Below are 22,486 nucleotides of genomic sequence, written 5' to 3' on the forward strand. Positions count from 1 at the left end.
TTTAGGAGAGCCAATTCTTACTACAGAATATATATATATACTATAAAATTTGTATTATTTACAAATTTCATTATTCCAAAATGTATAATATTTTTAATTTTCATATATTTGAGACTTTTCTATTTTTACATAGAGGTACATATATATTCCATTTATTTTTATATTCTTATACTAGAATATCTACTTTAATGCTTAGAAGGATGTTAGTTAAAATATCACTGCTTTTAAATCCCAAGATACTTGTAGCTGGCCACACTTCAAAAGTAGCCATGAAGAAGCAGATTTTTAAACTTTAGTCTCAGATTTTTATGGTGCTTTGACATTCACAAGCTATATTCACACACATTACCTCTATTCATGATCAATCTATTATTATCCCCATTTTACAGATGGGAAAACTGAGTCAAAGAGGTGAAGTGACTCATTCAAGGTCACACACAGAGGGTGAAAGCAAATTTGTGTTGGAATTTATTAACTCATTCAGTGGCACGTTTACGCAGAAATCTATTATGTTTCTGACATTGTACCAGGCCTAGAAGTAGTGAGGTAAACAGTAAAAAGCTTGTCCCTCTTTTCCTTTTTCATCCTGCCCCCCACCACTGTGACCAAGAGCTGCACAGAGCAGAGACTTCATGCAGCCTGGAGTCTCCCTGACTGCCAGCTGTTGGCCTCAGCAGTTCTCATACATCTGGAATGCATAGGTCTCAGGTCAAGGTTTCTTTAAAACACAACAAAAAACTCCAAATACAAAAATAGTTCCCACAGAGGTTTCTTTTTCCCTAAGACGTCTGCTTTGTGACCAAAAAGGAGTCACTTGAGAGTGGATCACTGGGAAGCCAGCCAAGCTTCAGGTGACCCAAGCAAGCAGGTTCCCCTCTCCGTCATGCAGAATGGAAGTGGGTCCCCAGGGCAGGGCTGTAGAGGATTTCCTCATGGGCCACTCTCGCTTAAAAATGAAGGGAGTAGGCAGTATATAAGGAATTTGAGTTTGTTGCTTAATATATTTCAATTATTTCTGCCCTTCTGTCACCAGAAAACTGAAAGCAGGCATGAGAGTCTTCTTGGAAAGCCCACGCCATCCATCACCAGGCAGCGTCTGTGCGCTCCATGGAGTGCCAAGTGCAGAATTCCCAGGCAGCAGACCTTTACTGAGCACATCCTGCGTGCTTGTGGTCATCACTTCATTGAATCCAGGCACAACTTCATGGGGTAGGAAACAGGCCAGGAAATGGAGGCACAGAGAATTTAATTCACCAGCCCCCAAACGTCCCTGTTGAGTGGTCCAGCAGGAATCTAGCTGCAGAGCCCACGCCCCCAGCCCTTCAGCAGTTCTGCTCCTTTCCCCAGTTTCAGCTCACTTACCGAGTCCTTGGAGAGATGACACAGAGACCCCTGAAACCAGGCATGTATGCAGATGCCGCTGTCTGGTTATGCAAATTAAGTACTCAGGAGGAACGTGTGGATCGGGTTTGGAGCCATCCAGTCTCCATCACAAGTGTACAACTCTGCCCTTACAACTCTAAACTAGTCACCGTCAGTACCTCCTGTGCGGGCATGGCTGTGTGCCAATAAAACTTTATTTACAAATGCAGAGGGCAAGCTGGATTTCACCTGTGAACTACAGTGCAGCTGACCCCTTACATAGCTGATAAGTGCTCTAGATTTCATGAAGAAGATGGATTTAGGATGGAGTGGTCGGAGGGAGCTTTGGGATTGTTGAGGTCAGCCTTGAAGGAAGACTTGAGAAGGGCATACAAGACCCTGCGTGACCTGGCCCCGGCCCCCAGCCTCTCCTCTTGTTACTTCCCTCTTGGTCAGTCCTCTCCCCCTACCAGGGCATCTTCCTTCCTGGGCTTCAGTCACATGAAGCTCGTCCCTACTCTGGACACTGGGCACTGGCTGAGTTTTCTGCCTGAGGCTCTTCCCCAGCTCCTTTGCTCGGATGTCATCTCCTCTTAGACGTTACTTCTTGCTGGTGGCTTCTCAGAGGCACAGGCTAAAGGAGTTCTCCTCCAACTCCTTTGTCACATCACCCCGTCTTCCTTTCCTAATGGCATTTATGGTTTCTGAAACGGTCTTGTTCATTTACGGGCATGGTTGTCTATCATCCATCTCTTCCGGCTCTCCTTCTGGAATGTACGCTCCACAGCATGGGATCAGTGTTTGTGTTGTTCCCTGCTGCACATTCCTGGCACCCAGAGCATGGCTGGAAAGTGAGCAAGCCAAAAATACTTGCAGAAGTGAAGGAAGAAGGGAGACCAGGAGACAGGTGGGGAGGGACACACAGAATGCAAGCATGTAAGCATGCCTCCACAGGTGGCATTTAATTTTCTCCTCTTCAGTGCCTGCATAGACTGTAGCTGGCATGATCGGCTCATCAGTCAGTGCCCACGGCAGCATTTCATCTCAGAAAGCATCCTCATCCTGTACTTAGAGGATGATGGCACCTGCTGATGGTCATTCCTTGGTCGGAGGTAGGTCCTCTGTACTCCTGAACCACCGCATGTGATTTAAGTCAGAGCCCGGCTATTTCCAAAACAGAAAAACACACACTGATCCTCATTTCGTCTTCTCAAAAATCAAGTTCTCCATTGGAGTTTTGGTGCTTAAATGTCTGCATCAAAAAGCAAACAATCTCACTTTTCTCTAACCTATAACTGTTGTTGAACTGACTTGTTAGACTGATTTTCTTGCTGTTTCCTGAACACTTGTTGGGTCTCACCGCCCTGCTAAGCTTGTGCAGACAAGCAGGACATCTGGCCCGCCTGTCATCAACATGGGCCCAGGCTGGTCTTCCGTCTGCTCCTTTCTTGCTAAGACGTCCATCACCGTAAGCCACTAGGACCACTAACATGAAGGCTTTCTCTGATAGCTGCGAGGATAATTTTTTCTTTGGATTTCCCTAAATCTCTTCTCTCTGTACAACTGATGCTGAAAGACACGGCAACCTTGACTAGAGCACAGTAGCAGCTGCAGAATGGTCTCCTTTCTTTCCAATCCAGAGGGAGGAACATTTCACACTCTGGCCCCTGAACAAGCCAGTGTGCATTATTTGAAAATGATGTAACCGACCTCCATGTCTCCTTCTTGAGTTTAAGGTAATAAAAATTGCGCTCTATTACAGGGACTTTGCTGTCCCTTACTGTTCAGCAACAGTATTTTTCTTCTCTGAGGTCTTGATTTTCTGTTTCTTTAAATTTTCTATATTATTTTACAGGTCATTTATTGTAAGCCACTTTGAGATGTATGAATAAATAACATATTAATTTTTAAATTCCATTCCAATGTAAATCATTTCCATAAACTCCTAGCTGCCATCATTTGAAAAATACAGTTGAAACATATACAAATTAAATACTTCCCAGCTGGTTCCCTTAGCAACGGTTGCAGCCTGTTTCTAGTAAAAGCCCAAGTAGCTACCATTAACTCTGAAAAATACACAGAAATTTGCCATGTTTTGTTTCACAAGTGACACGAATTCATAAGTCTGTTATTAGTGTCTGCCATATTTCAGAGAGCAACGCTTATGAACTGTGCATCAGTACTGAGAAACGGCAGGTGTGGGCTGCAGCAGCCATGACCCTTGGCGGTACCAACTTAATTTATCAAATTGCTAAGCCAATAATGAGGTTCTGAACACGATCATATCTTTGCAGTGACTCACCAGCCAACTGAAGGAAAACAAGACTGTTCTCAACATTTATAATTTCCCTAAGAAATCTCTCTTGTTGCTATGGTGATGTTGATGCTTTTTAGCTAAAATAGCAAAAACTCTACCTTGTTACTACCATAATTAACAAACGGCGAATGGATCAGACGTGATAGATTACGAAGGTGTCGCGGGACTGTGTTCAGTTCTGTAGGTGCCACAAGATCATAGCCTAGAAAGGGAGATAGCATCTACCAGCCTCACAGCCAGACCCCAGGCGCTGCTGGGTTGGAACGGTGCCCCTTTGTAGCTGGGACTTTGGGCGAGTTACATAACCTCAGTTTCCTCATTTGTAAAATGGGCATAATAATAATACTGCCCCTCAGCTGTGTGGATCAAATGAGTTAACATCTCTAATGCTTTGAGAACAGTGCCTGCACACAGGAGACAAATGAAGAGTTTGTTAAATTTAAAAAGCTGCATAGTGAAGCTTAAGCCAACGTGATTGGTCGTTTTCAGTATTAAAACCTACAACCCACTTTTCAGGGGCATCTCTCTGGTCTGATGCTTCTAGATATTTGCTCTCAAATTAGATAAATTTACAAGTTAAGGAGGAAAGAATAGTGCTTTTTTTTTAGTGGAATATCTGTTCTCAGTTCCTAGAGTTTCTAACGTTTAGAATCTAAGTCTACTCTGTCATTATGGACAGTTTTATTAACACTTTGGATTTAAAATTCATATTTTCATTTTTTAATGGACGTACTGGGGACGGAACCCAGGACCTCATGCAAGTTAAGCATGCGCTCTACCACTGAGCTGTACGCACCCCCAAAATTCATATGTTATAAATCATAAAGTTTAGATTAAGTAAACTGATCTTTGAGTGAAACCAAAAATGCTTTGAACCCCAGTGCTGCCATTTATCAGCCCCGTGTGTCCTCTGGCAGATTTCATAAGCTCTCTGAGCTTCCACCTCTCATCTGAGAAATACAGAAAAATACAGAGTTGTTTATTGATGAAATAAGAGCCTATAAGCAAATTGCTTAGCACAGCTAAACGTTAATAATGAAACCCTGTGTTACTTAATGGATAATCAGTAAACAGTTATCATGAAAATATTAAATACCTTTTTACCTTCGCATTGCAAACCTGGCCAGTCCTAGGGAGCCCTTCCCAGACCCTCCTTTCCCATCACCACGACCCGTAACTCCTGTTTCTAGTTTCTCTTGAGTGCATGTTCCGTTTACAGCAGCACATCTGAAACTCACTAACATGCTGACTGGGAACTCTTCCCAGATCTATTTATGCTTTGTCTTCTCATCTCTAAACCTGATGAGGGCAAGAACCAGCCTCCGTTTTCTGGTCTCTTTTAATTAAGCCCTGTGCAGTGTTTTTAGTGGATCAAAAGAGTGGTTGTTATTTTGTATTTCTTTTACCAAATGGAGAAGGAACAAGATCCTAGGCTGAGTCCACACTGAACTGGGAAAATCTAAGGGCTGAAAAAAACAGGTCAGAAAGAAACTCCCTATAGCAGAGGGTGGTACCCTGCTGAACTCAAAGGAAACCACTGTAGAAAGAAAAATGAGCAGTGTACAGAGAACAGTACCTTGCGCGGTACCTACAATTAGGGATTTGGAGCAGGACCCAGCAAAGCAAGAAGAAAAGGACAATTCAGATAAGGAGTGCCTGTGTCAGGTAAGTAGAGGAAGCAGAAAGCCAAAAGGGGAGGAAGTCTCAACAGGTAGTGTGTTTTCAGCAATCTGTGGAGGCTGGATCCAAATTAAGAGGGGTTCAAAAAGAATAAGCGATCGCGAAGTGACTGCAGCAGGTATAGACCACTGGTTTAGGAGGAAGCAAGACTGGATAAAAGATGCTTGAGGTGGAAGGTGCAGGGAAGGTGTACCAACAAAACAGAAATGTTCTTGAATTTTAAATATCAATTGAAAACAAATAATTGAAAAGCCCAACTAAAACTGCTCTCCAGGGGCATTTGTATGCCTGACAATTCTTTCCAGCATGAGAAAACTGAGAAGTCTAAGTGAATCAGAGCTTATGGTTCTAATTTTTCCTAGTACACAGGTTTTCTCAAAGACTGAGACATAGATTTGCATGTATTCAAAATACTTTCCAACCGATTATAGTAAAACACTATTATTAAAAAGTGAACATCTAAAGCTTTAGAGCATTAGCTGTGTTACCCACGTTCAGAGTCAGGAAAGCAAAGAAGGGTGTAGACTTTTACAATGAAGGAACGATCTGTTTTATATCTGCACAGGTCCCGCAGGACGAGTGGACAGGGTACACCCCTCGGGGTAAAGACGATGAAATTCCCTGCCGAAGAATGCGGAGCGGCAGCTACATCAAGGCCATGGGGGATGAAGACAGCGGCGACTCAGACACGAGTCCTAAGCCGTCTCCCAAAGTCGCTGCACGGAGAGAAAGCTATCTCAAGGCCACGCAGCCATCCCTTACAGAGCTCACCACACTCAAGTAAGTGTTCCCAGCACTCTCCTTCCGCTAGTCCAGTTCCTGGTGTTACCTCCGAGGGTGGAAGCCTGCCACTCCTAGAGTGAGTAGGGCAGAAAACACCCTGCAGGTGGTGCAGGGTGGTGTGCTGAGTGGTCTGCTGATTTTGACATTGGTCTATTGTTCTGACTCCTCTGCCCCAGTGCCTGCAAAGACCTGAGCATCCAGGTGTGCCCTGCATAGAGCACAGACTGAACCTCCAACCTCCAGGAAGAGTCTGAAACATTCCAGAATGGCTTCTGAAAAGAATTAAGATTTCTGATCAATGAGACAATCTCTGTATCCCTACTCTGGGACATTTGTTTAGCCACTAAATCTGCAAGGCAATGCTTCCTTACAAAAGTCTTGCATTTTCCAGATGATTGAGTAATAAAACAGAGTAGATTATCCTGGAGAAGGTTGCAGAATGTGGCTACACACTTAAAATTGGGTAATACGTGAAAGTTCTTGATACATGTTTTTAAATTTGGACGCCCAAGGTGTATTATAATTTGTGAGACCTTAAAAATTATCTTTTTTTGCTTTGAAAAATATGACTCTAAGCAGTCCTTACTTCCCTTTGCACTATTTGTAAAGAGAACAGCATTACAAAAAAAACTACTGAAATTGATTATCATAAGTAAAGCCTGATTTAATTTTTAACATTATTTATGGAGAGCAAATCAGAGCCTTAGAACAGATTGTCATGTGGGTCATCATTTGGACTGAAGAACATAGTATGGATAATTGTATTTTTTTTAATGTCTTTGATTCCATAGTTTGAGGAAATACATATTTCTATTCATGCATTTATATTACATTACAAAATAAGATATTATAAGACAAAATAAATAGAAAAAGACCGGATTAAGGAGAACAAACTAGATTATTGATCTAGGATACTAAAAACACAGCTGCCTATTCTATGATGGAAATTTATTTAAACAACAAACGACATAATATTTTAAAGACAGGGAAAGTCCCCTCATGAATTTTTTTGCAAAGGGTCACGTGGCACCACTTGGAATTATTTCAATGAAAAATGAGCACCAATGACATGAGCAAACCAATCCGTGGAAAGCAGCTTTCCTTTCTTTCCTTCAGTGATTGCCAGTCACCCTTTCTCTTCACCTTTCTTACTGTGGGTGTTAGTGTCCTAGTGAAACTAACGAAGCCCTGTGAACTTGGAACAGTACAAATGTATTCTTTCACCGTTCTGGGAGGTGGAAGTCTGAACTCAAAGTGTCGGCAGGGCCGGGCTCCTTGCGAAGCCTGGAGAGCAGCAGCCTCGCTCGCCTCTTCCCAGCCCCTGGCGGGCAGCCGGTCCTCGCACCCCTCGGCTCGCGCTGCAGCACCTCCACCCCCGCCCGTGCTGTCGCACAGCCTTCTCCCTTCTGTGTCTCCACACGGCTGTCTCCTTCTGGCATCAGTCGTGTTGGGTCAGGACCCTCCCTAACGACCTGTCTTTAACTTGATTAAATCCGCAAAGACCCTATTTCCACATACGGTCATGTGCGCGGGCAGCAGACGTTAGGACTCGGACCTGTCTATGTGGGCAGCACAGTTTAACCCATAACCCTGCCACACAAAGTCCAAGATGATCATAGGGATGAAAAGTAACACGTCTTCACGGCACGTTGGCCCACCTCACAAGGGCTCAGGAAGTTCAATATACCAAGTCTGAAAAGGACTGGATTGGGAATAAAGGCAGTGGGTGAAGGAGCTGTGAAAAAAGGGTGGCCAAAGGCCATTTGGCAAACGTCTTCCATGGACTTTGAAGCCTCTCTCCACTAGAGAGGGAGTCACAGCCATGGGGATAATTGACATCTTCCAGAAGATGCAAAAAGGGGAATGCTCTGGGCAAGAAAGTCACTTGGACCTCCAAGACCTCAGTTTCCTCATCTGCAAACCAAGCGGTGGGGACTCTGCCACGTCCAGAGTCTCTCCCACCCCCGGCGTCTGCCCTTAGTTCCTCTATGGGGATGAGTTTGTCACATCAGCTGAATGACACTTGGGTCTTGGGTGATGAGCTTCAATGGCTCCCACCGCTCACAGTCAAACCAGGAATGAGGAGACGAGAAAGGAGCAGAGCCGTGAGGAGGGCGCAGAGAGCTCTCTGAGGAGCTGTGGACGAGGGTAGATGCAAAAGTCAACATCCACAGTCACTTCTGGGGCCAGTCTCCTCAGTAGCTTCAGGACTGTGAGGAATCAGCTCTGAAGTCATTGGACCACATGGTATTATCTTCCTTTAATGTCCTGGAACCTATTTTTACAACCATTATATATTATATATATATATTTAAGTTTTAAGAGCAGAGAAAGGCAAACACATAGGTAATAGCTAGACTGATGGCAGAGGGGTCGGGTGCCTGGGGCAGGGAAATCAGCCCCCGAGCTGAGTGCAGGAGCAGTGACCACTACTGTCTTCCTCCAAACCTATGGAAAACGCCAAAGGGTAACCAGTTTACTAGGGGACACCTACCACACTGAATAACTTTTTTCTTTTCTAAGGATGAAATTTCACCAAACTATCTCTGTTGCCCTCTATTAATTTTTTTAATTGAAGTATAGTCGGTTTACAATGTTGTGTTAATTTCTGGTGTACAGCATGGTGATTCAGTCATACATGTATATATATACTTTCATATTCTTTTTCATTATAGGCTATTACAGGATATTGAATATGGTTCCCTGTGCTCTACAGCAGGACCTTGTTTATCTATTTTATATATAGTAGTTAGAATCTGCAAATCCCAGACTCCCAGTTTATCCCTCCCCCCTCTCCTTTCCCCTCTGGTAACCATAAGGTTGTTTTCTATGTCTGTGAGTCTGTTTCTGTTTTGTAAATAAGTCCACTTGTATCATTTTTTTAGATTCCATGCAAGTGGTATCGCATGGTATTCTCCTCTCTCTCTCTGCCCTCTTTTCTTTAGTAGGCAAGACAGCATCTCACCATCAAACATACCATTCTTCTCTGAGCTCCCATCCCACCCCCAGACTTCTTTCTCATCCTTCTGTGTGTCTCCATTCATCTCTCCCTCATCTGCTTTAGAAGTTCCATTTCTCATCACAGTCTACATACTAAGCCGCCATCATACTCAACTACATATGATTATTAGCGATTTCTAGTTCAATGGGATTCAAGGAGACAAGGGAAAATTACACCATGAAGGCAAAGAGTCAAACATGCCATAACACGTAATCAGGTCTTTTATTTCTTGACGATGTTTTGACTGGAATTCATTATTTTTCTAGAAGTTTGCTGCATTCTATCCCTCAGGAGAAAAAAGATCCCCATATTCTGGAACTCTAGTTCCCTTAAAAAAGAAAACTGTATTTTTGTTCCTACTTCTTTGACATTTAAGTCATTTTTTCTTCCTCCTTCCTCCTCAGCAATTCACAGCTTTAAGGATGAATCATAGCCATGAACCGAGATAACTAAAATTAGCCCAGTGAGATGGGGCCAACATTTTGTTTGAGGTTCTCAGCTCCCATCTTCTAGCTGAAGTTGTAGCGAGAAGGCTCCTCTACACTTTCTTACATTGTTTTTCCTTTTTCTTTTCCTTCTTCTAGTTTCCAAAGGTATCTTGAGGGCTTCTTTCTGAGGCTGGTTTTCATCAGCTCTTTAATGCCAGTGATTAGGTCTTCAGATCTATAAGGCCTAGGGTCAGTGGAACATTCTAGAGTCAGGAGGAGTCTGGCGACAAGGAACTCCGCCTTGGGGCTGCAGAACTCCCGCAGCTACTCCCTGAGGACTATTGTTTCTCTCACCCCCTCCTCTTCTACAGCTGCTAACAAATCTCCCCTCACCGCTAGCTTCTCCTTCTTGCTTTGTTATTAACTAACAAGGAACTTGAAATGGCATCACACCCAAGAATATTCGTATTTTCAAAAAGAACTTCTGAATATTTAATAGTAAATTCTCAGGCAAGTAGGCGAGGGGTGGGGTCTCGAGTTCCCTCAAAGCAGGTCTCCAGAGCTTGGCTCTGATGAAGGATTTAAGTCTTTTTCTTGGATTCGCTTTAATACGCTATTTATTCTGGAAAGGAGACTACTGTCTGCTACCATGATTAGTTAAAGCCGTGTCCGAGTCCCACCTAGGACTGTTCTTCAATAGACTGTAAAAAGAACTTAAAATAGATGTATCTACAGCATTAAGTGAGCTGTCATTTAAAAGATTCTAAAGTTAAATTCGAATAAATGCCCATTAATCCTAGGCAAATAACACCTTAAAATCTCCTCATAGTTCTTTATCCCTTCATCCAAGCACGAAGGAAAATTTTCTCCTGGAAAAAATAATGTCTAATATTACAGACTTTCAAACACCTCTGGAACTGCTGTGAAGGGGCCCCAGGCTTCTGCGCCTGTCTGGCTCTGGAGAGGACCAGTCAGGGCTCCCAGCAGTGCTGAGAAAGTGTCTAACAAAAGGCTTCAGGAAGATTTCTTTTCAATCCTAAATGTCTTGAAGGCAGATAGTTTTTCATTCTCAGGATGGTTAATCCTCTAAATCATTTTTTTTCTGATCCCAAAACTTTTTAAAAAATAAACTGGTGCAGTAATAAATAGCTCTGTGGCTTCTGGCAACTGGCCTGACATCTGTGAGCCAGCCTTTCTGATTTAAATGAGGGTCTTGTGCTCTTCGCTTAAATGGCTTCCTCTCAGACCCACCCCAGGCCCGTGGCAGACAGCATTAGCTGATCCCAGCATTAATGGATCCCAGCATCCTTCCTCCTGAGCACAGACTTCCACACAGAGCTTCACCCACACTTCTCACTGACCAGCCACCCCACGAGGTGCTGTCCCTTGTCTCCGTGGTCTCCAAGGACACTGCCAGCACAGTATAGTCAGAAGGATGATGCACAAAACACCGGCAGGTCACAGTTTAAAGACAAAAGAAAGCAGTATTGGTAAACACAATAATCTGAGAAGAGACAGGTGGCGTGTTCTTCAGCTTTGATTCTGGAGATTTACAGTGAGTCAGTTCTCCACCAGGAACCTGAAATCCAGCCTCTTGCTGGAGCCTCTTGTTTTGGTTATCTTTGTCTAAGTTTCCTTCTCCTCTTTTCTGCTCTAGACCCACCATGTCCTCTGCCATTTCTTCACATTCCCACCCACCCACAGCTCCTCACGTTCCTTCTCTCCTCAGAAAAGCGAGAGGGCACAGGCTGTCAAGATGGGCGCGTGGTGACTGTATTTTCCTAAGGATGTGAACCATATTTAAGAACACAGCCCAATACATCGTTCCTTCCTTGGACTAAGTGGTATGACATGTCTCTCTGTCCCTTTGCTGTCTGTTTTCTCCGAACGCTTTCACATCACTCCCCTGCCAGTCCCTCCGGAACCGCAGCACGTAAGAGCAGATGCTCTTAAAGGGAGGATGAGCAGAATAAGGCAACCCAACACCTCGAAACGGTGTTATTTACATCCTCTGTGACATAAACTCAGGATAGTCCCCTCCTTCCCTGACCACTTTCTTCTGTTCCCCTCTCTCCTCCCAACTCCCCCCACCCAACAAAAAGAAAAGAAGAAATGGGGAAAATTTAAAACAGGGAAACTCAGTGACCTATTTGTAGACAAATTATCTAAATACCTTTCAAACCTTTACTAGGTTTACTAGGAAAAAAAAAAAGCCTGATTAAAAGACAAAATAAACAAACCCTGTAGAAGAAATCGCCTGGTGTAACCAGCCCTCATCACCACGCCCAGCTTTGAAAAACAGGTCTCTCTCTGGAGTGTGGATACCCTTCTGCACACAAGACGGGCATGTGAGCGTCACAGCCTGTCCCATCTCCTGCTCCCTTACTATGTAACTGCTCTTTAGAAAAGGCTGTTTTGAAAGGAAGCCTGCACTGAGTGTGCGGCCCCAACAGCATCATGACCTCAGGGAGGAGAAACCACCGGTGTGTCCTGGAGGGCGGTGCAGGGATGAGAGGGAACTCAGGTGCCTTTTAGAGAGAAGGAATGGGAAGTTTAAAACACGGGAGAGAGTTAAGTTTCAGTGAGGTTCTACGGGCCGACGGAGGGAGGGCTCAGGGCTTACGTTTCTTTGTTTTGTTTGCTTAATCAACACAGCTCTGTACATGAGATTTCTCCCTTTTACAAATGAGGAGTCTCTGTCTTAGGGAGATTAAGTAACTTGTCCAGGGTTACATGTCAACTAAGTGTCGGAGCGAAGACGTGAGGCCAGGGGTTGAAAGCAGAGAGAGTAAAAAGCCATTTGCGGTGATGGATTTCTCAAGGCCGCAGAGATTCGCAAAAGACATGAAAGAGGGTTCAAAATGGAAGAGAAAAGGAAATTGAACTGGGCGCCCGGGACAAGGAGCCGCTCAAAGCAGATTCAGAGAGCGCAGAGCGGATCTGAGGGGACGTCGGAGGCTGCGGCGCAGCGAGCTGGGACCCAGCAGTGCCGGCAGGCAGACCCGCAGTGGGGACAGGAGGGGCCCCGGGAGCACCCTGACTCAGGCCTGGCCTGGGGTGAAGAAAGGAGGGGCCCCATGACCACAGGCCGGAGGCGATTTAGAGACAGAGCAGGCGCTGTGTGCTGGAGGTCACAGGGAGAAGGGATGGCCCCTTAGGAGCCTGGGCTCAGCCCCGTGGGGACAAGTGGAGCAGCAGGTCCGGTCCCCGCATCCATTGCGTGGCGTACGGTGTATAAACTGAGCCGTCTTCACGTGACCCGGTGAGGCGTGGCTGTGTGAGCAAGGCCCAGGGGACGGTTCTAGAAACCAAGATTCGTCACTCTTTTTTTTTTAAAAGATGAACATGCAGGAAGATGAGTTTTCGAGGCACCCACGTAATTCACTGCTCCCTGAGGACATCACTTCTCTTCCTCACTCTTCCATGTCTACCCACCAAACCACCACGTTCCGTAATTCAGTCTTGAGACATAGGGGCTCACCTGTCACCCCTGCAAGCTTTAGGGCTTCCCTCCTCTCACTCGAATGACTGCAACGGACCCCTCTGTCTTACTGCCCCAAGCCTCCCTCTGCAACGACTCTTTCCATAGACTTTCTACCAGGCCACCGAGGAGTCACTTCTGAATCCCACTTTGTCTACACACGTGGTCCTCAGCAGCATTCAGAGTTCCTCTCTCCTTTGAGACCTTCTTCCCTGCTGTCCCCGGACAAGGAGTCTGTGATTCGGTCAAATGGAGCTCCTGACTGCTCTTCGGATCTGTTTTGCTAGCTTCAGGCCTATGCTGGTCAGGACAGACTAGATTCTGCTGGGAGCTCAAAACAACCCCTAAGTCAAAGAGGCTTCCAACAACAAAACTTCACTTCTTGCTCATGCTACATGTCCATCTTGGGTCAGGTCAGCTCACCGTGGTCACTCAGGACCACGTCATGGATACACAACATCAGCAAAGATGCCCAGAGTCACCAAGGCCGGGCGAGAGCACAGGGTCCTAATGGTTCCTCTTGTTTACGGACAAGAGCTAGCGGCATGGCAATATCCATCTTCAAAGAGAGCACAGGAGGCGATCTCACCATGTGCCGGGGACGTGGAGGCCCAAAACAATCACTGGCAAGCGGTGCGAACAGCTATCAAAGCCTCTCTGGACGCGAAATATTGGGCTCACTTCCCCTCCCACAAGCAACATATACTCATGTCCCACCACTACCACTGAGGGGAGAAAACCCAGAGCCCTGTCCTGGCCCTATTACAGCCCTATAAACCACAAAGCCGACCACCTGTGGGTGGGCGATGTGTGACATCTACACAGCCGGGGGTGACACCCGACAACAACTACCTCTGGTCCAGATGTGACTCCCCTGCATCTGGAGACTTGCAGACTCAAAGGGACAAGCGCTCTGTCTCCCACAGACCTGATATGTAACGCAGGACAGGACTAGCCACCCACGGTAAACACTCCCATTTAAAAAGAAGATGGGGGAGAGCCGTGTTCTGGTCACAGCAGCGCCGCAGTCCCGCTGGTTAGGATGCTCGCCACCCTGGGGGAGGCGCTGTTTCTTGATGAGGCCGCACTGCTGCTCCCCGGAGCAACTTCCTTGCTCCTGGTTCTCTCCCAGCTCCCTGGGAGAGTCTCCCATTTCCATCATGCTCCTTGACCGTATCCAGAGTACACATCGGGGAACACGTGCTCCTTGGAGCCAAGAGCTATTCTGGAACATCTCTCGTGACTGTGTCTTGTCATTTGGGCTGTGGTCCTTGGGGCAGGATAGCTCTCTCAAGACTGCAATCATCCTCTGACCTATCGCTTCCAGTGAGGTCCATGAGCCGCCGTCACACTCACAGAGCCCCTGCAGATGAAAGGCCATTTCTGTTCTACTTGTTTGCCTTCCTACCCTTAGGCCTCTCCTATCTCAAATCCTCTCAGCTGATCAACCTACTGGCTGCTTTCCTCTGAAGCATTTTGTCTCATCAAAAAGATTCACTTAATTATATCTCCATTCTAAATCATCCCACTCCACTCAGAAGCTTGGACCGCAGGCTGAGGTGAGCATGCGCTTGACCTGAACCTCAGCACCTGGGGTAGTTCTCCTCATGCCCTCCTCACTCAGAGGCCTTCTTCGGTTTACCTTCTACAATTTGGGTTGAAACCTGTTGTTTCTTCTGATCCCAATCCACAAACACCCAGACTCTGCTTATTCTCTTTCATTACTACTATAATGTAACCAGTTCTTTTCTGAGTTTATTTCAAACTGCATAGCACCTTGTGGAAGGCTCCTAGAGAAACCAACACATTCTAGTAACACTGTGTTTTGCAACTATTTCCCCTAGAGTTACGAGTTCATCTGTCACGTCACCTACCTTCCAAGTTGTTGCAGACAACAATTTACCAAATGATTCATCACTGCAGAAATGGATCTGTGTGTTTCCAGCCTCTGATAATTACCTTGCTTCCAGCCACCAAAACTTGAAACCACAGCCACGTATTTTAGGTTATTTTGTCACTGCTGTTAGATGAGCACCCCATTTCTGGTACCAATTTATGTACGAGCTAGGATAGGCCAGGTTAGGCTTTGTTCATAAACAAGCCGCAGTCTCCAAGGTTTATTTCTCGCTCACAATATGTGTCCATCACAAATTGGCAGGAGGTTCCATTCACTGTATTCATTCAGATACCCAGAAAGACAGGAGGTGGATCTCAGCAGGTGCTTCCGTGGCCGCTGAATCAGAGGAAGGGATTGGGGTGAACTGGGCACTATTTCCTAGAAGTGCTTTTGTTCACATTTCATCACTAAACCCATCTACATGGCCACGCTAATTTCACAGAGGCAGAGAAGTGCAATATTGCCGGGCGCTCAGACACGGAGAGCAGGGTATAGCTGGCGAACTGCAGTCATGGTGCCGCAAAGCCTTTGTTTACACCCTTCCCCACCCTCGACCCCAGGGACGCCATCTCCTCTGCATTTAGTTCTTCAAAAATGACTTAGGACGGCATGCTGCTCAGGAGCACAGGCACTGGGGTGAGATCATCTGGTTCAAAGCCACAGCTCTGGCACTACCAGATGTGTGACTGTGGGAACAACAGTTAGCCATTCCATGTCTCAGTTTCCTCATCAGTCACACAGGGATGGTGACAGTCCCACCTCAAGAGTACCTGTGAGGTCAGTAAGGCAGCCCGTGTGAGACCCGTGCCCGGCACGCGGTCAGCGCTCCGCACTCGTTGGCTGTCACCACCACCCCATCACTGCCGGCCGCCTCGGCGCTAAGCACTGACGCGCGTCGGCAGTCAGGGCTCCCAGGGTAACAGAACTCACACCCCAGCGGTGAAAAGTCGAAGAAAGTCTCCGTTCTTCTCAATCTTCCTCTCGAATTTAACTCTCCCTCTTGTCTGTTGCTCTTCCCTCCTAAGAACCTGGACGCACTGTGCAGAGACACTTCTTAGGGTAGCTACAGCCTTCTCACATACTTTCCTGTTTTCTCTGTTTCTGTGTCAAAGGGGGTCCAAATGCTGCCCAAAGGAGTGATTGTAAGCCCTTGGCACTACCCAGAGGGGATGCTGAATGATGCTAACTCCTCATCACACGACCCCCTATACGCTTGTGCTGCCTTGACGAGCAGCCGTGAGCGGTGGCTGCTGAGCCACGCCGGCACCTGACGCCTGGCCGCGGCTCTCCGGCTCCGTCTGTGCTTGCTCAGACCCCTCCCCCTCCGTCTGCCTCCGCATCCGTGGTTCTCTGAAAGCTCCCTGTTCCTTCTCAGCCCTGCTTAGCACTGCCAGCCCACCTGGAGGCTGAGAGCACAGTCTGGCAGGTACATGTTAGCACGTTAAAAATATCGATGCAGCCACGTCTCGGATTGCCATCCGCTCCGAGCATTAGCATATTTCCCTCAGTTCACCCGGGGGGTCCCGTTCTTCCTAGGTCTGGGGGGAGGAGGGGAGTGGCTGTAACGAACCAGCATTAACTATTCCTTTCGGAATTGGAGAAGGGTTCTCTTCAGTGATCATATGAACTCCTTAGCACTCTTTCAACCTTCTCTGTGAACCCAGAGAAACCAATGAGGAGGAAATACACTTGATCATCCATCCTGATAACTGGGAGTATTTCCATTTGCTTCCAAGCCTATTTTTCAAGATACATAATTGTAGATAGCAGTCTACTGAGTATTTTTGGTACATCTCATTTGATCCTCCCAACGGCTTCAGAAGGATTTTAGAGTTGATTTTAAACACTACTTTACAGATGAACCAAGACTTTGCACAGTTACGAACTTCATGAGACAGAGCCCGGCTCTGCTTACACTCCAAGTTTCTTCCTCCCTCTGCCTCGTGGAACTCTGGTCACTTTTCCCCAAACAAGACTGTCCTCAACATCTGGACGTCCTTCCTGAATTCTAGCCCAGAAACTTCCTTTAGCTTTTTGGACTACTTCTCTTTCTCAGAAAAAGCAAGGCTGAGAGCTTGAGGTATAGATCCAGGTGACCAACTGCAAATGAAACTGTCCCCACCTCAGTGTCATCATCCCTGCGCCAGACTTTAGGGAGACAGACACTTGGCTGTGGGTGCCGAGAAGATCGGGCTGGTCCCAGGCTCGTGTGTGGAGAGCCGGCGATTAAAAAGCCAAGCTAGGTGGCGCTGCCTGGCGGTTTCTCTTGTGCTCTTCCACTCGGTGAAGAAGGCTTGTGTCAGAGTTTTAGAATAAGAGAAGCTAAGGATGAGAAGGGCCAGCCGTGTCCTCCAAGCCTGAACCACTCAGCAGTGTGGTCTCGGCCCAGCTGGCCAATGAGAGCCAAAGGCTGACACCTCCTCCCCACGCCACACTCGGTTTTGTCATCCTGGTGGCTTGGCACTGGCCATGATGCGAATATTTACACCACTGAAATGAGCAAACCCTACCAATCAGAGATTTTTTTCCATGTACCTATATGCCAGGGCACATTATTTCCCTGTAGTCTTGATTCTGAGATAAGATGAAAGAAAAATCTTAGAAGCAAAGCTGGAAGGAAGTTTAGAGATGATTCCAACCCGACTGTATTACAAAGGAGGAGACGGAGGCCCAGAGAACAGTGCCCTGCTTAACCTACTGGGCAAGTTTTAGGACCCAGGTCTTCCCACGCTCAGCCAAGAACTCTTTCCAGAGACACCAAAATTTTCTGCTGCTACATTACCTGAGGGAGACAAGAGAAATATAAGGCTCTGTCTCCACTACAGATATCCAATTAAGTGCCACCCAGAGTGAAAACTATTTTGTACAATTATTTGTAAGTTTCAAAAGTACACTGTGTATGTCACCTCGGACCGGAAGTGCTAGATTTGTTCAGTAAACAGGAAAGTTATTACAAAGTAGAAATAGCAAGGATGGCTTCATAAAAGAGACAGGATTCCACCTGGAATTCGAATAAGTATTCAGAGGTAACAGACTGGGGAAGGGAACTATGTCTGAATATAAACCAAGCTGACAGGTGCATGAGGAGTATTTAAAAACGGAAAACTATCCTCGGAAAGATAGTGAAGACTTTTAGAAGCAAGATCGTCCAAGATCCAGAGGATTAGTCTTGTTTTCATCCAGTCTGTGAATGATATTCTTTTGCAGATTCTTCTCCATGACATTTAATTTTAACCCAAAAAATCATCTCAGAGAGTAATAATGCCCGAAGCCCAGAAGCGCTCCCTCTACGCCAGCACACGTAATAATTCTAATGACCCCTACAAGACGGGGATCATTGTCAACCTGCAGTATCCAGCGAGGAACCTGGGACACAGGGGGTCACCTGACCTGTTACAGGTGCAGAGCTGGCACGTCACAGTCAGGGTTTGAATCCAGAGCCGTTACCATTAACCGCGATCCTATGCTGTCTGGATAGGATCCGGAGACAAACTGGAGGCAGAGAGTTTGAAAACAAACAAATGAGCTAAAGGAAGTTGCATAAATCAGGTGATACCAGAAAGGTCACACAAAGACAGACCCTAAAATGAAAAGGCAACCAGGAAGGGTCATTTCCCTTCTTATAGCTATTTTTCCTTGCTTGTTATGGTGATAGCCTCTGCCACAACAAATGCCACACCACACACATCGCCTTTCTGTTTATAATGAGAAGATACACTCTTTTATTATTATAAAAATAATTTAAAATTTTGACAGCACCAAATAGTGTTTTCAAAATATGTAAAAGTACCCCCCCAATCCCTTTATACCCCTCGCTGGAGGTACAAATTCTAACCGTTTCCTATGCATCCTTTCAGAAATGGCCTGTGCACATATTACATATACACTGCTCCTTCTTCACATACGCTGTTCTACAATTTGTTCTTTTCACCAAAAATTATTTGTTAAACATTATTTTGTCTAAGTCCATCTAGATTCACTTTTTTTTAAAATTCTTTTTAACGGCTGCGCAGTATCCCACTGTATGTGTGTACAGTCATTTAGATCACCACTTCCCTCTTTGATGGGGAACATTCTTTATGCGAAGCTACAGAAGATAAAAAAGGGCTTAGTAATAAGAAAAAGCGCTGTTCCTCTTTGGTTATTGGATTCTAAATCTTGGGCAAGAGTGCAGGAATGAGCTCAGAGTTTAAAAATAACTTTAATAAACATGAAGGCTTATGATCTCAAAGCACCTGATTACATGAAGAGAATGAAAACAAGGCAAAAAGCACGATGTGAAGTGCAGTACGTTCCCAGCCCCTAGAATCGAAAGGTACAACCATAAAGCCTGTCTTCTCAATTCTGCGCCTGCAGGAGTGAGTTCTAAGGTCGTGCCACTGAGGGGTTGACTCTAAACAGCCTACCCTTAGAAAAACAATCCAGGGGCCATTGGCAGAATGAGTGGGCTTTTCGTCTGTTTTTAACTCACAGTCACGGTGATATTTTGATGAAAAGCTGGAGATCTCCAGCTTATTTTCCTTTTGAATACTTGGAGATTGGCTGAGCTGTTTAGAAGATAACTTAAGATCTTCCTCTCCTAGTCCTTTTGCCCTGGCTGTCTTAAAAACAACAATCATCTTACATGGAGGAAATTCCTAGTATTAGCGAGAAGGAGAAGTGACCCTTAGGGAAAAAAACTTGGGTTGCTTTGTTTTGTTTTCCCAAAATAAAGTAAATCTATTAAATGCTTATACTACTCAACCCCCTGGACCTTCTCTGAGTTTTGTTAAGCGGTTGCCCATAGCAACCGCCCACACTTTAAGAAGCTGAGCTGAGTCTTGCGGAAAACAGCATGGTGAGCCTCCATAGGACTTCTCTGATCACTTCCTGTGCCCTGGAAGTAACTGTGTTAAATCTAAATGATAATTTAAATATATTAATAATGTTTTCTGTGCTCCTTAAAAAAAAAACCCTCTACTTGCTAAATGGCATGATAAAATCCTGCAAGTGTAACAGTTGTCATTGGAGTCTGCTCGCTGCCCTCGACACTGTCAGAGGTGGAAGACTTTCAGGAGCAGAGGAAGGCTGTGCAGAAACCCCAGCAGAAGGGACGGCAGCCTTGGCCACCCACTCCATCTTCATCCCTGTCCCACCATTGTGGTCCCTGTTCCTCAAGGGCCCAACAGTGCTGCAGATGTGGCACAAGACCTGGAGAAAAGGCCGGCCTGAGTACAGATCCCCAGCTCACTGCTTTGCAACCTTAGACCAGTTACTTAACTTCTCTGAGTGCAGGATTGTTTTTGGTTTTGGTTTTTTGTTTTTTTTTTTTTTAAATGGTTCTATTTCTAGTTAAATGAATACTGTAAGTATTAAATGAGCTAATGTATGGAAGCCCCTAATCTCAAAGGCTTTATTCAGAAAGCCTGTATTTAGTGTCTCCAATGTGCAAGATATAAATCTTACTTTAAAGTAAACAATCAACCTAGAGGGAAAAAGACAACAGGAAAACCATTGAAACAGATACATTTACAGAGAATAGATGACTCAACCCCCACCCGGATGTGCCGATCCGACCGGACAGACAGACCCCCATGGGATCCTTCCTCACACACCCGGAATCCTTGTCTCCTCCCCAGGTGGGTCCCAGGGCTGGCCTTGGGCTGTGTTTTTTTTCCTGCTTCGTAGTTGCCTTTGGCCTTTGATCCCTGTGGGTTCCCCCCTGGTCCCTGCCCCCAGAAGGAGGATACTTCCCTGGAGGACCTGAAAGGCTCATTGGCTGAGGGAGACACCTGCTTCCACCAATCCGTCTTCTAGCTCTGCCCTCTGACTGTGCATCTCTGTGGCATCCTTATAAGCCCTGTCTCTGTCCTTCATCCGTCCTCCCTGATTCGTCTCTCTGTCGGAAGACGTCACCGGCAGGTTGCGGAGACCCATCTGTGGTTTGGGGAAATCTCATAAGCATTTCACTTATTGTTCTAAACCAGTAGTTTCTGCCTATGTTTCCAGGAAATCAGTGGTTGGGGAGCAGGGGTTGCAGTGGATCAGATCCTTTTGCTTAACCTCACGATACCCTAATTCCTTGACTCACTGGACCAACTTGGGTGAAACATGCCCCTCTGATAATGTACAGGGTCACCAACCTGATCCATGGCTAAAAATGTGAAGAATACCCTGTTTTCATGCTCACTAGCCTTTAATGGTTGAAAGTTCTCTTTCTTCTCTTATTCTTTGTATTTTTCATCCTTTGATCTGCACCTGCCAGTGTAGATCATTTTCTGTCTCTGAGAACAATGGCTCAAGAAAGGGTGGTGATACACTGCAGGAAGGAAAAATAACTAAGTTATTAAAAATGAATCCTGGTGATTATTTATACCAACAAATTTCCTGCTGCTGGAACTTGCTTGGACACCACCAACTTCCATCTCCTGCGTGACTTCAGCCCTTAGGTCAGCGGCCGAGTGTCTGTGACAGACAGTGCACAGCACATTCACGGATCAAGCTCAGGGTACACTCTGCATTTTGGCTCCATCCCAGGGTCTTTGGGCTGGACTGTCACTCAGTGCAGGTCTCTCTTTCCCGGGCTCCCCAGAAGAACACACAACCTGAATCCTTACGCCCGAGGGTTATGACTATTAGAAACACTCATCACAGGCAGTGGTAATGAGAGTTGTCTTTCTGCTTATGAAGTTTTCACATTTGGAAAAGTTCGCCAGTACATCTCATGTGATGTGTAACCAGGCTCCCTTCTCTGCAGGGGGACCTGCTCCACCAGTGGCAGGTCATGAGAAGAACTGGGGTTCAGGTCCAGACTTCTTACTCTTCAGCCAGAATGTTCTCCAAAAAAAAAAAAAAAAAACTAAATGCCAGTGAGGAATGGGTAAAGGATATAATTTTTAAGAAGAGAAAACAAGAGTTGTTTGCTCCAAGTCTTCACTATGGGAAATTTCCCAAGATGACCTTGAGTCCAGAATTCTATGTTCTGTGTCTCTCTTAATCACAGATTAATCTCTCTTGCTCTCTCTCTTTCCCTCTCCACTAGAACTCAGGACAGATGCAAAGTAATGATGTCGGTAGTCAACCCCAGTGATATTAGCCTGAGCTTTCTGGGGGAAACCACCCAGTGGGAGGTGTTGATTCTTACCTCCTTAATCACGTTAACCCTTCTTACCATGAGATGCCATCTCTCTGTGTGATGGACCAGACCTGTAGTCTGCTCCCTCCACTTTCTCAGCCTTTAAGCACTGCCACAGACTCGAAAAGATCATACAATGAGAGGATAATCAACTGTGTTGTGGGTTTGGGTAATACGTACAGGACAGCATTTGTGTTTTATTTGGGTAATTTGCACCTAGTAAGCCTTGCAGCCCTAAGAAAACAGGTACAGATGATGGAGAAAATATTTTTGAATGAGTACCTAGCTTAGCCTCCAATAAGAAAAGCCCTTTGTCTGTTGCAAGTGATTTGGGGACCTCTTCCTGGCTTCTCATGACATCTAGTTCCCCTACTGCTTACAACACCCAGTAAGTGGCTCTGTGACCTTCCTGATCGTGGTCAA

At 45.7% G+C, this 22,486-nt stretch overlaps 1 protein-coding gene across 9 annotated transcripts in view; it reads left to right on the top strand.

Annotated features, from left to right (window-relative positions):
• DLGAP1 (DLG associated protein 1) overlaps window positions 1-22,486 on the top strand; it is a 383,227-nt gene that overhangs the window by 207,337 nt on the left and 153,404 nt on the right. For 8 of the 9 annotated variants that reach the window (XM_074352496.1, XM_074352492.1, XM_074352497.1 and 5 more), the window contains one exon: window positions 5,925-6,139. In XM_074352496.1, the coding sequence (XP_074208597.1) occupies window positions 5,925-6,139 (215 nt within the window). Of the gene's footprint in view, window positions 1-4,952; window positions 5,345-5,924; window positions 6,140-22,486 lie in introns of those variants that run through there. The other variant, XM_074352493.1, reaches the window with a different exon arrangement.

The sequence above is a fragment of the Camelus bactrianus genome, chromosome 24, assembly GCF_048773025.1.
Source record: "Camelus bactrianus isolate YW-2024 breed Bactrian camel chromosome 24, ASM4877302v1, whole genome shotgun sequence".
Taxonomy (NCBI): Eukaryota; Metazoa; Chordata; class Mammalia; order Artiodactyla; family Camelidae; genus Camelus; species Camelus bactrianus.